General features: G+C 48.9%; 2 protein-coding genes across 2 annotated transcripts; both read left to right on the top strand.

Annotated features, from left to right (window-relative positions):
* Positions 1–102: 102 nt before the first annotated feature.
* JR316_0013539 (Ubiquitin-conjugating enzyme E2 2) lies at positions 103–477 on the top strand (the record flags this gene model as incomplete). Its single annotated transcript, XM_047899129.1, has 1 exon — positions 103–477. A coding segment is annotated over one exon (375 nt), but the record flags the coding sequence as incomplete, so codon positions are not given.
* A 7,871-nt stretch (positions 478–8,348) lies between these two features.
* On the top strand, positions 8,349–8,953 carry JR316_0013538 (Ubiquitin-conjugating enzyme E2 2; the record flags this gene model as incomplete). The annotated part of the gene is made up of 2 exons (XM_047899128.1): positions 8,349–8,478; positions 8,526–8,953. 2 exons carry the CDS (start codon positions 8,349–8,351, stop codon positions 8,951–8,953), a joined length of 558 nt encoding a protein of 185 aa, XP_047741813.1.
* Between the last annotated feature and the right edge of the window lie 6,797 nt (positions 8,954–15,750).

Raw genomic sequence — 15,750 nt, 5'->3', positions numbered from 1 at the left:
AGGTGCGTTTCCTCTCCCCACTCACCCCCAGCCACTCACCTATCAACAGGCGACACCCCCTTCGAAGACGGCACATTCAAGCTCCTCCTCACATTCGACGAGTCCTACCCCAACAAACCGCCCACCGTCAAATTCCTCTCGCGGATGTTCCACCCCAACGTCTACGCGAACAGCGAGCTCTGCCTCGACATCCTGCAAAACCGGTGGTCGCCCACATACGACGTCGCGGCGATATTGACGAGTATACAGAGCTTGCTGCATGATCCGAACCCGAATAGCCCGGCGAATGCGGAGGCGGCGCAGTTGTATAGGGAAAATATGAAGGAGTATGTGAGGAGGGTCAAGGTGACGGTTGAGGAGAGTTGGTTGGATCCGGAGGAGGGGGGGTTGGGGGAGAATGAGGGAGAGCAGGCGGGGGAGGGAGGGGAGCCGATGGAGGGACAGCACGCGGGCGGAGCTGCGTCTCAGCGTGTTTGAAGGCGAATGCACGGGAGCAGGCAATCAGGCAGCGGCTCCCGCTATGAATCGACATTGCCCGTATATGGGACATACGCGTCGATACGAATGCCCTTGCCTGCTGTTATCCTTTCCATCAGCACCACCCTATCAACAACGCGTTATACCCCAGTCACAACTGTTCAGAACACGAGTCACGTACCTTGCTGCGGCGTTCCCGACTCGCATTCAACAGGAGTGCCGCCTGGGATATTGGAGAGCCAGATTTTAGGGTAGCGCAGACCTGCAATGTACATCTCAGGTAAGTTTGACATGACTCGCGTTGAACAACGGGTCAACTAACCTGCAATGGCATCCTTAGGACACCGACTAGGCACCTCCCTCCACATCTCCACGGTATATGCGGCCGATGCGAAACCACGGCAACACCACAACCTGTACTTGTGTGTGGTCATTCCAAGTCATTCCCTACTAACATCTCAGCGTACTCACACATCCACCACATCACCACCGCGTCCAGTCCATTCCCCAATCGCGTACTGGAATCCGCAGCAAGGCGGGCTGTCAAGGGGCGATTCACAACGAGCGGAGCGCATGTGTCGAGCTGCACCGGTTGAACGGATGTAGGCCTTTGAATAGATTGGGGGTGCTCTGTGTGTCTAGGTCAGGTTAGTTCAGGCTGGTTCACGGTGAACGACACGACAACTTACTTTTGCATAGGTCTCATTGTTCCCTGCCCCCCAATCGATACGGCCTTGGTATTGGGTGGTCAATCACGGGCGGTCTGACGAACAAAGCATGCACTCACTTTCGACAGCGTTTCCGCCGCTCGGGAACACGGATTCAAGGTCGTTCTGCGTGTCCAGGTCAGTCAGCAGTGTTCCATGTTGAATAGCTTGTTTACTTACTCCGTCCTCAAGCTCGCTGAGCAGGCGCAGGTCTTGATGCAGCGGTTGTCAATCACAGGCGGTTGCTGACGAGTGTGGACTGACTTACAGTTTCGACGACGTGTCCGACTCTTGGGAACACACATGCAAGGTTCTGCGTGTCCAGGTCAGTCAACAATGATACCCGTCGAATAATGCATTTACTTACCCCGTCCTCAAGCTCGCTGAGCACGCGCATTCGAGTCCCGCGTCGTCTCGATGGCGTGGCAACCTGCAGAGAAAGGCGGTTTGGCGGAGTGTGATGCGAAAACAAATGTTAGAGGCTCACCGTGCGCTGCCCTCGATGCCCCGGTCGACATGCCAGCGTGGCATTTATGGCGCGTCGCCGACTCCGACCTCTACCTCCCAGATCCTCTACTCGTCGTCAAACGTGTTCCTGCGAAGGGAGGGTCAGACGTGGCGCAGCTCAGGGGAGGGATGGGGAATACTCACGGCGTCGTGGGCACGTTGACTCGTACCGGTGCGTTCCCGTCCATTGGCAGTGCAGTGCGAGTGTAGGATGTTGGAGAGGGGCGGGCTGACAAGGGCATTGAGCGGAGAGCGGGAGAAGAGAATGTGAGAAGAGGAGAGGAGAGGGGATGAGGAAAAAAGCCCGTTAGTCCGTGTCCTTTTTATACACCTGCTGCCCCTGTACGTCCATAACGTTACGTCTTTGCAATGTTTTTTTTTTGTGTCTTTCTCTCGGTTCGCGGTTCATCGGTATAGTTGCTAGTGCGTTTACGCAATGTGCTATTGATCGAATGGGTTTGTTATCTGTTTCGTGTTGGAGGTATTGTTGTGTTGCTTTGAATTTACATTGGTGTCCGAGATGTGAGATTCAAATTCAAATCGTTTTTGGTTTGCGGCTCACAGAACTTTAGACTCGAGTATCATCTACCTTGCATCAAGTGAATTCCAACTCGTATCGTAGATCGTCAACACACATTCACCCATGCATTAATCGAATTGCATAAACTAGTAATTGACTCGGGAACAGCAAACGTACGTACGCATACCCGTTATCTCTCCAATGGTTTGTTCTGATTTCGCGTTGCAACACAGGCATTCTAATTCTTCTCAAATGAGACGCCGCTTTTTAGTTGGTTTACGCAATTTGGATTTGAATACCGTTCCGGAGCCGAAGAGCCAGGAAAACGTATTGGGATGAGGTGATTTTGCGATTTTGGGGAGGAGGAGGGGGTTCTTGGGTGTGTATCGGGTCAACGCTCTGTCTTTGTGTGTGGAATATCTAGGATTTTGTTTCGTGAAGAATGTACTTTAAGACAATGTTAGTGGTGCAGAGCAATGCTGGTGTCCGTTTGTTGAAGATGGTAATAGTACTTTTGTGCGTTTCTGTGTTTTCTTGTCTTGATGTGAAATCCGACTTGCACAAACTTTCGTCGACGTTCAGACTTGGTTCCAACGTTCACTCACTTTCAGTTCGATTACTCAGGGGCTCCTATGCACCATTACAACCCCCCCAATGTACGTATTCCATCGAATTTGCATTAAAACAACGTATAACGTCTCTCGGACTCTACAGAATGCTTCTTCTTCTACTGGCAGAAAAAATTCAGTAATCGCCGTTAGTACGTTACGTTAGGATAGCCGAGGGGTCTGGAGCTAGTGGGCGTGCAGGGGTGAAGAGAAAGAAGGTGGTTGGAATGAGGTTGAATGGAGATTCGGACGAGGAGGAGGAGTGTTGTGTCCGGTGAGTTGGGTTTGCGATGTTGGAGTTTTGGAGTCGAAGAATGGGCTGTATGGTATAGGGGTGAGTGTATCATGCGTGTTAGTGGTCCACCATCGTGTGTTTGGTGCGTTTATTTGTTGTATTTGCGATTCAACGCTTTCGGCGCTTAAGGGTTCATCGCTGCAAATCTTTGAAATTTCCACTTTGTACTTACTCAGGTAAGCATAAATATGAATATATACCCCTATTTTAAACAGTACTGTAGCATCTGAATACCTCAAAACGGCCCAATTCGCAAATGTACGTTTCCTAAAGCGAATTTGAACAACGACATCACATACACGCATAAACTCAATTGTAGGTTCCCTGATGTACTTTCAAGCTTTACCCCATACACACCTAACCCATATCACCCAGTAAAAGCACCCCAACCCGCTTAAAACGCGCAAACGACGCAGAATCGCATGCCACGTACATATCCTCCCTCGAGACGCATTACACTGCAACTCATTTCTGTCCTGCTTCTAGGTCTCGGAACGCTCCGTGCCGCAGCCGAGTAGTCTTATGCTAGTGGGGATGATGCCCCGAAATGAAAGGAAGCAGTGGAAATGGGCTGGAATGCGGATTGGGGGCCGGAGGAGGTACGTGAGTGTGAGGTTGTGGACTTGACGGTTCGTTGACGAGATATGTGAGTGTATGTATGTCTTATAGTGTACTCTGAGATATGTATGGTATGCGAGGTGTGTCTATAGAGCATTGGAATCGATGTGTTTTGCTAATTTACAGTCTGCGTGAAGCTGTTTGCTTGGGCGCTTAACATCTGTGGCTTGAAATGTTACCCGTACTCTTAGTTTACTGCATTCGTCATGACGTATACACATTATAGATTATCTAGGTAGTCATTATCGATCTTCACGGTGATTTCAAAGCCTCGCAAACGCTTGTTTTTGTGTTTGAATCTCTCCTGAGATGCCCCGGATGTATTTTTGATTATCTCAACTTCACGCTGCCAAAGGACCTACAAACACGCTTGGCGTGGGATATACTACATTATACAGTACCCAGAAAGCCCTGAAACCTCGAAAAAGTGATAAACGGCGCGGGAACGGCTGCCACGTATGTGTGTTCTGCAGCACATTCATATTGGTTGCTCAGTTTTGCGAGCTTCCGGCTGTCGTTACCGACTAGTCTAGACTAGCCTATTCTTGGAAGCGAGGTATATGAGACGGTTGCAACGCGCTAGAATGACGAATCGGGAGACGAGGAGGTATCCGCGCCGTGGTTGACATGCGAATTTGAACTGGGGAAATGTTGGAATGAAGGTGAGTTGTCACCGTAAATCACCTCCTGAATGTCTACGTTGAGGTCATAGCACGTCTACACAAGCAAAAGGTGAGATAACAAATGCGGTACGTCAGAGTACTGGCCTTGACGTTGTTGCATAGATGTGTTTTCGGGCGCACTCGAATATAGCAACTCCCGATTATCTGACGCGCTAGTCTCAAAGTCAAATGGAACGGAACACTTCAAAATAGTGGGTTACGAGTAAGACGAGATGTATCGATAGAGTGGGATGTCGGCTTTGGCACGCACCTGCGTTTGAAGGAAGTGTCTAATTTTCGAATGATTCCGTCACCCGTGAGATTAGTAACCAGGACTCAAAGGACGTACTGTTGTAAACATATCCGAAATACCAACATCTCTCGCAAAGTCGAACCAACTGTTGTTGTCGTGAATGACGTCGACTCGGAACGGAGGTGAAAAATAGACTTTACAGTCGAATTTGTGTTCCTGAGATGCAAACTAAACCTAGAGTGGAATGATGACGCACCTGTGGGGAATTAGGGCAGGGTCCTAATGAACACGCGTAGATCGTGATCCTGTGGGCGATTTGTCGTAGATTTAACGATTAGTTAAACGAGGCTAGAGCGTCGGAAGTTGTGATCTCGTTCCTGGGCTTGTGAACGCCGGCGAGCCGATGTTGTAATACCAAGTGCCAGCGCATCGTGTGTACAGAGTCAGCGGCAGCGCATCCTGTGCACAGAGTCAGCGTCAGCGCATTGTGTGCGCAGACTCTGTAGCGTTAGCGTAAGCACATCGTTTGCGCAGAGTCTGCAGCATCAGCGTCAGCGCATCCTGTGCAGAGTGTCTGAATGTGATGACATAGCTTTCGAATTGACCGGTCTGCAGCAAGTAATCCCAAAAAATACTTTGGGGAGAAGATAACGCTATTACTGCATTGAAATCAGAGCTAGATGTGCTGTAGAAATTGAAACGAGGACCTTTACCAAAGATTAGTACGTGGTATTACAAAATGGCGTAACAATTTTCACTTGATAGGAGTGAGGTTTTTTACTGCACGGGACATGAATTTGAGCCAATTGCGACTTGGCGAGTGAGTTTTGTGCCTTGTGGTGCACTGTGGCTTGATATTCCACGTTTGAGGGAGTGGAGAAAGGGATGTAAAGGTCTCCTATTATGCAAAGTTATGGCATGAGGAAATATTCGGAAGCGAAGCTAGTAAAAATGATGAAGCTAGAAAGAAGTGTTGCTACGTGACTGAGAGCGGGCTTTGAAAAAGTTTGGGGTGAAAAAGGTATAAAGAGAACTCTGATATTGGGTTTTTTTTATCCATCTACTTTGTACCCATGCTGTCAGTATGGTGGTGTGCTACCCCTCTCGACATGGAATTGCTTCGACACTATATATCGTGTTCCGCCGACCTGGTATGTGCTGTGATGTTTGTTGAAGAAGTGAGACTGACTTTGATCCAAGGATTTATGCCCTGTTAACATAGCCCGACGCTATGTATCGCGTTCCGGCGAGCTGGTAAGTTGTGTATCATTTATTTACCAAACGGAGACTGATTTTATCCCAAGATTTAGTCCTGACACGACGTATCGCCGTCCGCCGAGCGCGCCTGTTACCTGCCTCCTCACTATTGTGGTAAGTGTGCTGTAGCATTCGTTGAACAAGTTGTGACTAACCCTGGCCTTAGATATTGCTCTGACACGACGTATCGACGTCCGGCGAGCGGGATTGGACCTCTGGTCTTCAGGTATGTGTGTATTACTTTTATGATATGTACTCACACTGACCTTGACCTCAGATTTGCTCTGACACAACGTATCGACGTCCGCCGAGTGGGATTGGATGTCTGGGTGACCCCGATTTGCTCTGACATGACGTATCGACGTCCGCCAAGCGGGGTTGGACCTCTGGTGTACAGGTATGTGTGGTTTACTTTTATTTAATGTACAGAGACTGACTCTGACTCTAGACTTTGACACGACGTATCGCCGTCCGCTGACCGGGATTGGACCTCTGGTGCATAGGTATGTGTGTTTTAGTTTTATTTAATGTACAAAGACTGACCTTGACCCTAGATTCGCTTTGACACAATGTATCGACGTCCGCCGACCGAGTGTGGGGATCTAAAACCCGTGGTATGTGTACTTCGACATGCTTTGCATTAATTAAAGCTGACCGTGACCCTAGATTTTGCTTTGACATGATGTATCGACGTCCGCCGACCGAGTGTGAGGATCTACACCAAGTGGTAAGTGTACTTCAACTTGGTTTGCATTAATTATCACTGACCCGTGACCCTAGATTTTGCCTTGACACGACGTATCGCCGTCCGCCGAGCAGGCGTTGTTAGCTGTGTGCCCGTTGAGGTATGTATGTATGGCATTCATTTATTGGATTTTTACTGACCTTGGCTCTAGATTTACCTTGAGACCATATATCGACGTCCGACGAGCAGGATGGGGCATCTGCACGAGTGCTTTGACACGATAGTTGGTACGTGGGCTTGATTTTACTTTCCCTAAACTACTGCTAACTTTGACTCTAGAAATTTCTTACAAGCAAAAACCCTCGACGCTATGTATTTCCGTCCGTCGAGCGAGATTCGGAATGGTAAGTCTGTAGAATTGTACTTTGAATAGACTGTGACTGACTTTGATTGTAGTTGACACCGATGCCGCCTGCTGCCGTTGCATCCATTGAATGACAAAAACTTTACCAAGTAAGTTGTATTCTGAATCTCTCGCAGACTTGTATTTATCTAGAAACCTGCTTAGGTATGTTTTCGGAGCTTTACGGTAGGGCTATGGACTTGCCCCACTGACTTTTTATGCCCCTTCCCGCTGTTTCTGCTACTAACCCACCATGTGTCGGGGGACCTCACCCCGTCACTTTGTTTCTCTGCCCTTCGGGGGAGGGGAAACCCTTGAAGTTTGTTACCAGAAGAGGGTTGGACATTGTGGACAAGGCTCTTTTTTTCAGTTATAAATAGATTTTGCCTTTTTTGGTTAGAATTTTACAAAAGTGTGTTCTTAAAATACAAAAAATGTCCTGCTTTGTCTCTGTCATTGAGAATTGTTGCGCTCAGAGTAAGCATCCCTGAGACATCGAGAGTCGTTGTGCTATACCCTGTGGTTCTCGAGATACGCTACACAGTGCAAATCTCAACGCATTGGAACGCGGGAGTTGGGTTGAGTCAGGGGTGCCGGTGTGATGTTTGCATAGCGCGTGTGTGCATGTGTGGGCTGATGGACGCGGACACGGTAGAGGCCAAACAGGCACGAGCGCGTCGGGTCCGGTGGTCCGCACTTTGCACTTTGCAGTGTGTGGTATGCTTACCAGACCGTAGGCGAGGGCAAAGTCAAATCACAGTGATACGTTGACTACTTTGAAGATTGTAGCAGGCGGCGGGGGCAATCAGGACACAGCGCAATGGGTGCGGGGAATCGAACAAGCGCCGTTGCGAGTGAAAGAGCGTCCTCATCGTTCAGGGCAACCGTTGTGGATGAATGAAATACTTACAACGACAAAGTCAACTTGCGGCATTTCGGCAGAGTGATTGTTGTTGCTATTGTTTGTTTCCAGATTAGATGCGGCGGAGTCAGGTCACGGTCAGTGGGCGTGACATGAGGAGGCCTGCCACTGCCACTGCTTCTGAGTTAGACTGACTTGCTTGTTTCTTCATACCAGCCGCCTGAGACGACTTTACGCTTGCATATACGCACGTACAAAGGTATGTTTTGAGGGTGGTTTGGTAGGGGAAGATACAATTAAAGTTGGGTTTGCAGGTTTTACAATCCATATCGCATACCATCATTAGAATACCGCATACCACATACGAGACGACGTGTACGACGACAGTCGCAGTGCCCTCATTAACAGCACGCGATTCAGACACGACCACACCTCCCTCTCTCGCTTTAACCAAAGCCACCCGAATTACTTGACCCAATCTTACTCAGCAAACAATGTCGACGAACTGCAAGAAACGGCTCATCCGGGACTTCAAGCGCCTCTCGTCCGACCCGCCAGGCGGGATCTCGGGCAGTCCGCTCCCCGACAATATTATGCTCTGGAACGCTGTCATCTTCGGGCCAGGTGCGTTTCCTCTCCCCACTCACCCCCAGCCACTCACCTATCAACAGGCGACACCCCCTTCGAAGACGGCACATTCAAGCTCCTCCTCACATTCGACGAGTCCTACCCCAACAAACCGCCCACCGTCAAATTCCTCTCGCGGATGTTCCACCCCAACGTCTACGCGAACAGCGAGCTCTGCCTCGACATCCTGCAAAACCGGTGGTCGCCCACATACGACGTCGCGGCGATATTGACGAGTATACAGAGCTTGCTGCATGATCCGAACCCGAATAGCCCGGCGAATGCGGAGGCGGCGCAGTTGTATAGGGAAAATATGAAGGAGTATGTGAGGAGGGTCAAGGTGACGGTTGAGGAGAGTTGGTTGGATCCGGAGGAGGGGGGGTTGGGGGAGAATGAGGGAGAGCAGGCGGGGGAGGGAGGGGAGCCGATGGAGGGACAGCACGCGGGCGGAGCTGCGTCTCAGCGTGTTTGAAGGCGAATGCACGGGAGCAGGCAATCAGGCAGCGGCTCCCGCTATGAATCGACATTGCCCGTATATGGGACATACGCGTCGATACGAATGCCCTTGCCTGCTGTTATCCTTTCCATCAGCACCACCCTATCAACAACGCGTTATACCCCAGTCACAACTGTTCAGAACACGAGTCACGTACCTTGCTGCGGCGTTCCCGACTCGCATTCAACAGGAGTGCCGCCTGGGATATTGGAGAGCCAGATTTTAGGGTAGCGCAGACCTGCAATGTACATCTCAGGTAAGTTTGACATGACTCGCGTTGAACAACGGGTCAACTAACCTGCAATGGCATCCTTAGGACACCGACTAGGCACCTCCCTCCACATCTCCACGGTATATGCGGCCGATGCGAAACCACGGCAACACCACAACCTGTACTTGTGTGTGGTCATTCCAAGTCATTCCCTACTAACATCTCAGCGTACTCACACATCCACCACATCACCACCGCGTCCAGTCCATTCCCCAATCGCGTACTGGAATCCGCAGCAAGGCGGGCTGTCAAGGGGCGATTCACAACGAGCGGAGCGCATGTGTCGAGCTGCACCGGTTGAACGGATGTAGGCCTTTGAATAGATTGGGGGTGCTCTGTGTGTCTAGGTCAGGTTAGTTCAGGCTGGTTCACGGTGAACGACACGACAACTTACTTTTGCATAGGTCTCATTGTTCCCTGCCCCCCAATCGATACGGCCTTGGTATTGGGTGGTCAATCACGGGCGGTCTGACGAACAAAGCATGCACTCACTTTCGACAGCGTTTCCGCCGCTCGGGAACACGGATTCAAGGTCGTTCTGCGTGTCCAGGTCAGTCAGCAGTGTTCCATGTTGAATAGCTTGTTTACTTACTCCGTCCTCAAGCTCGCTGAGCAGGCGCAGGTCTTGATGCAGCGGTTGTCAATCACAGGCGGTTGCTGACGAGTGTGGACTGACTTACAGTTTCGACGACGTGTCCGACTCTTGGGAACACACATGCAAGGTTCTGCGTGTCCAGGTCAGTCAACAATGATACCCGTCGAATAATGCATTTACTTACCCCGTCCTCAAGCTCGCTGAGCACGCGCATTCGAGTCCCGCGTCGTCTCGATGGCGTGGCAACCTGCAGAGAAAGGCGGTTTGGCGGAGTGTGATGCGAAAACAAATGTTAGAGGCTCACCGTGCGCTGCCCTCGATGCCCCGGTCGACATGCCAGCGTGGCATTTATGGCGCGTCGCCGACTCCGACCTCTACCTCCCAGATCCTCTACTCGTCGTCAAACGTGTTCCTGCGAAGGGAGGGTCAGACGTGGCGCAGCTCAGGGGAGGGATGGGGAATACTCACGGCGTCGTGGGCACGTTGACTCGTACCGGTGCGTTCCCGTCCATTGGCAGTGCAGTGCGAGTGTAGGATGTTGGAGAGGGGCGGGCTGACAAGGGCATTGAGCGGAGAGCGGGAGAAGAGAATGTGAGAAGAGGAGAGGAGAGGGGATGAGGAAAAAAGCCCGTTAGTCCGTGTCCTTTTTATACACCTGCTGCCCCTGTACGTCCATAACGTTACGTCTTTGCAATGTTTTTTTTTTGTGTCTTTCTCTCGGTTCGCGGTTCATCGGTATAGTTGCTAGTGCGTTTACGCAATGTGCTATTGATCGAATGGGTTTGTTATCTGTTTCGTGTTGGAGGTATTGTTGTGTTGCTTTGAATTTACATTGGTGTCCGAGATGTGAGATTCAAATTCAAATCGTTTTTGGTTTGCGGCTCACAGAACTTTAGACTCGAGTATCATCTACCTTGCATCAAGTGAATTCCAACTCGTATCGTAGATCGTCAACACACATTCACCCATGCATTAATCGAATTGCATAAACTAGTAATTGACTCGGGAACAGCAAACGTACGTACGCATACCCGTTATCTCTCCAATGGTTTGTTCTGATTTCGCGTTGCAACACAGGCATTCTAATTCTTCTCAAATGAGACGCCGCTTTTTAGTTGGTTTACGCAATTTGGATTTGAATACCGTTCCGGAGCCGAAGAGCCAGGAAAACGTATTGGGATGAGGTGATTTTGCGATTTTGGGGAGGAGGAGGGGGTTCTTGGGTGTGTATCGGGTCAACGCTCTGTCTTTGTGTGTGGAATATCTAGGATTTTGTTTCGTGAAGAATGTACTTTAAGACAATGTTAGTGGTGCAGAGCAATGCTGGTGTCCGTTTGTTGAAGATGGTAATAGTACTTTTGTGCGTTTCTGTGTTTTCTTGTCTTGATGTGAAATCCGACTTGCACAAACTTTCGTCGACGTTCAGACTTGGTTCCAACGTTCACTCACTTTCAGTTCGATTACTCAGGGGCTCCTATGCACCATTACAACCCCCCCAATGTACGTATTCCATCGAATTTGCATTAAAACAACGTATAACGTCTCTCGGACTCTACAGAATGCTTCTTCTTCTACTGGCAGAAAAAATTCAGTAATCGCCGTTAGTACGTTACGTTAGGATAGCCGAGGGGTCTGGAGCTAGTGGGCGTGCAGGGGTGAAGAGAAAGAAGGTGGTTGGAATGAGGTTGAATGGAGATTCGGACGAGGAGGAGGAGTGTTGTGTCCGGTGAGTTGGGTTTGCGATGTTGGAGTTTTGGAGTCGAAGAATGGGCTGTATGGTATAGGGGTGAGTGTATCATGCGTGTTAGTGGTCCACCATCGTGTGTTTGGTGCGTTTATTTGTTGTATTTGCGATTCAACGCTTTCGGCGCTTAAGGGTTCATCGCTGCAAATCTTTGAAATTTCCACTTTGTACTTACTCAGGTAAGCATAAATATGAATATATACCCCTATTTTAAACAGTACTGTAGCATCTGAATACCTCAAAACGGCCCAATTCGCAAATGTACGTTTCCTAAAGCGAATTTGAACAACGACATCACATACACGCATAAACTCAATTGTAGGTTCCCTGATGTACTTTCAAGCTTTACCCCATACACACCTAACCCATATCACCCAGTAAAAGCACCCCAACCCGCTTAAAACGCGCAAACGACGCAGAATCGCATGCCACGTACATATCCTCCCTCGAGACGCATTACACTGCAACTCATTTCTGTCCTGCTTCTAGGTCTCGGAACGCTCCGTGCCGCAGCCGAGTAGTCTTATGCTAGTGGGGATGATGCCCCGAAATGAAAGGAAGCAGTGGAAATGGGCTGGAATGCGGATTGGGGGCCGGAGGAGGTACGTGAGTGTGAGGTTGTGGACTTGACGGTTCGTTGACGAGATATGTGAGTGTATGTATGTCTTATAGTGTACTCTGAGATATGTATGGTATGCGAGGTGTGTCTATAGAGCATTGGAATCGATGTGTTTTGCTAATTTACAGTCTGCGTGAAGCTGTTTGCTTGGGCGCTTAACATCTGTGGCTTGAAATGTTACCCGTACTCTTAGTTTACTGCATTCGTCATGACGTATACACATTATAGATTATCTAGGTAGTCATTATCGATCTTCACGGTGATTTCAAAGCCTCGCAAACGCTTGTTTTTGTGTTTGAATCTCTCCTGAGATGCCCCGGATGTATTTTTGATTATCTCAACTTCACGCTGCCAAAGGACCTACAAACACGCTTGGCGTGGGATATACTACATTATACAGTACCCAGAAAGCCCTGAAACCTCGAAAAAGTGATAAACGGCGCGGGAACGGCTGCCACGTATGTGTGTTCTGCAGCACATTCATATTGGTTGCTCAGTTTTGCGAGCTTCCGGCTGTCGTTACCGACTAGTCTAGACTAGCCTATTCTTGGAAGCGAGGTATATGAGACGGTTGCAACGCGCTAGAATGACGAATCGGGAGACGAGGAGGTATCCGCGCCGTGGTTGACATGCGAATTTGAACTGGGGAAATGTTGGAATGAAGGTGAGTTGTCACCGTAAATCACCTCCTGAATGTCTACGTTGAGGTCATAGCACGTCTACACAAGCAAAAGGTGAGATAACAAATGCGGTACGTCAGAGTACTGGCCTTGACGTTGTTGCATAGATGTGTTTTCGGGCGCACTCGAATATAGCAACTCCCGATTATCTGACGCGCTAGTCTCAAAGTCAAATGGAACGGAACACTTCAAAATAGTGGGTTACGAGTAAGACGAGATGTATCGATAGAGTGGGATGTCGGCTTTGGCACGCACCTGCGTTTGAAGGAAGTGTCTAATTTTCGAATGATTCCGTCACCCGTGAGATTAGTAACCAGGACTCAAAGGACGTACTGTTGTAAACATATCCGAAATACCAACATCTCTCGCAAAGTCGAACCAACTGTTGTTGTCGTGAATGACGTCGACTCGGAACGGAGGTGAAAAATAGACTTTACAGTCGAATTTGTGTTCCTGAGATGCAAACTAAACCTAGAGTGGAATGATGACGCACCTGTGGGGAATTAGGGCAGGGTCCTAATGAACACGCGTAGATCGTGATCCTGTGGGCGATTTGTCGTAGATTTAACGATTAGTTAAACGAGGCTAGAGCGTCGGAAGTTGTGATCTCGTTCCTGGGCTTGTGAACGCCGGCGAGCCGATGTTGTAATACCAAGTGCCAGCGCATCGTGTGTACAGAGTCAGCGGCAGCGCATCCTGTGCACAGAGTCAGCGTCAGCGCATTGTGTGCGCAGACTCTGTAGCGTTAGCGTAAGCACATCGTTTGCGCAGAGTCTGCAGCATCAGCGTCAGCGCATCCTGTGCAGAGTGTCTGAATGTGATGACATAGCTTTCGAATTGACCGGTCTGCAGCAAGTAATCCCAAAAAATACTTTGGGGAGAAGATAACGCTATTACTGCATTGAAATCAGAGCTAGATGTGCTGTAGAAATTGAAACGAGGACCTTTACCAAAGATTAGTACGTGGTATTACAAAATGGCGTAACAATTTTCACTTGATAGGAGTGAGGTTTTTTACTGCACGGGACATGAATTTGAGCCAATTGCGACTTGGCGAGTGAGTTTTGTGCCTTGTGGTGCACTGTGGCTTGATATTCCACGTTTGAGGGAGTGGAGAAAGGGATGTAAAGGTCTCCTATTATGCAAAGTTATGGCATGAGGAAATATTCGGAAGCGAAGCTAGTAAAAATGATGAAGCTAGAAAGAAGTGTTGCTACGTGACTGAGAGCGGGCTTTGAAAAAGTTTGGGGTGAAAAAGGTATAAAGAGAACTCTGATATTGGGTTTTTTTTATCCATCTACTTTGTACCCATGCTGTCAGTATGGTGGTGTGCTACCCCTCTCGACATGGAATTGCTTCGACACTATATATCGTGTTCCGCCGACCTGGTATGTGCTGTGATGTTTGTTGAAGAAGTGAGACTGACTTTGATCCAAGGATTTATGCCCTGTTAACATAGCCCGACGCTATGTATCGCGTTCCGGCGAGCTGGTAAGTTGTGTATCATTTATTTACCAAACGGAGACTGATTTTATCCCAAGATTTAGTCCTGACACGACGTATCGCCGTCCGCCGAGCGCGCCTGTTACCTGCCTCCTCACTATTGTGGTAAGTGTGCTGTAGCATTCGTTGAACAAGTTGTGACTAACCCTGGCCTTAGATATTGCTCTGACACGACGTATCGACGTCCGGCGAGCGGGATTGGACCTCTGGTCTTCAGGTATGTGTGTATTACTTTTATGATATGTACTCACACTGACCTTGACCTCAGATTTGCTCTGACACAACGTATCGACGTCCGCCGAGTGGGATTGGATGTCTGGGTGACCCCGATTTGCTCTGACATGACGTATCGACGTCCGCCAAGCGGGGTTGGACCTCTGGTGTACAGGTATGTGTGGTTTACTTTTATTTAATGTACAGAGACTGACTCTGACTCTAGACTTTGACACGACGTATCGCCGTCCGCTGACCGGGATTGGACCTCTGGTGCATAGGTATGTGTGTTTTAGTTTTATTTAATGTACAAAGACTGACCTTGACCCTAGATTCGCTTTGACACAATGTATCGACGTCCGCCGACCGAGTGTGGGGATCTAAAACCCGTGGTATGTGTACTTCGACATGCTTTGCATTAATTAAAGCTGACCGTGACCCTAGATTTTGCTTTGACATGATGTATCGACGTCCGCCGACCGAGTGTGAGGATCTACACCAAGTGGTAAGTGTACTTCAACTTGGTTTGCATTAATTATCACTGACCCGTGACCCTAGATTTTGCCTTGACACGACGTATCGCCGTCCGCCGAGCAGGCGTTGTTAGCTGTGTGCCCGTTGAGGTATGTATGTATGGCATTCATTTATTGGATTTTTACTGACCTTGGCTCTAGATTTACCTTGAGACCATATATCGACGTCCGACGAGCAGGATGGGGCATCTGCACGAGTGCTTTGACACGATAGTTGGTACGTGGGCTTGATTTTACTTTCCCTAAACTACTGCTAACTTTGACTCTAGAAATTTCTTACAAGCAAAAACCCTCGACGCTATGTATTTCCGTCCGTCGAGCGAGATTCGGAATGGTAAGTCTGTAGAATTGTACTTTGAATAGACTGTGACTGACTTTGATTGTAGTTGACACCGATGCCGCCTGCTGCCGTTGCATCCATTGAATGACAAAAACTTTACCAAGTAAGTTGTATTCTGAATCTCTCGCAGACTTGTATTTATCTAGAAACCTGCTTAGGTATGTTTTCGGAGCTTTACGGTAGGGCTATGGACTTGCCCCACTGACTTTTTATGCCCCTTCCCGCTGTTTCTGCTACTAACCCACCATGTGTCGGGGGACCTCACCCCGTCACTT

This window comes from Psilocybe cubensis (assembly GCF_017499595.1).
Source record: "Psilocybe cubensis strain MGC-MH-2018 chromosome Unknown contig4, whole genome shotgun sequence".
In the NCBI taxonomy this organism is placed as follows: Eukaryota; Fungi; Basidiomycota; class Agaricomycetes; order Agaricales; family Agrocybaceae; genus Psilocybe; species Psilocybe cubensis.
The sequence above is the reverse complement of the archived record's forward strand: the minus strand, read 5'-3'. Positions and strand labels throughout refer to the sequence as shown.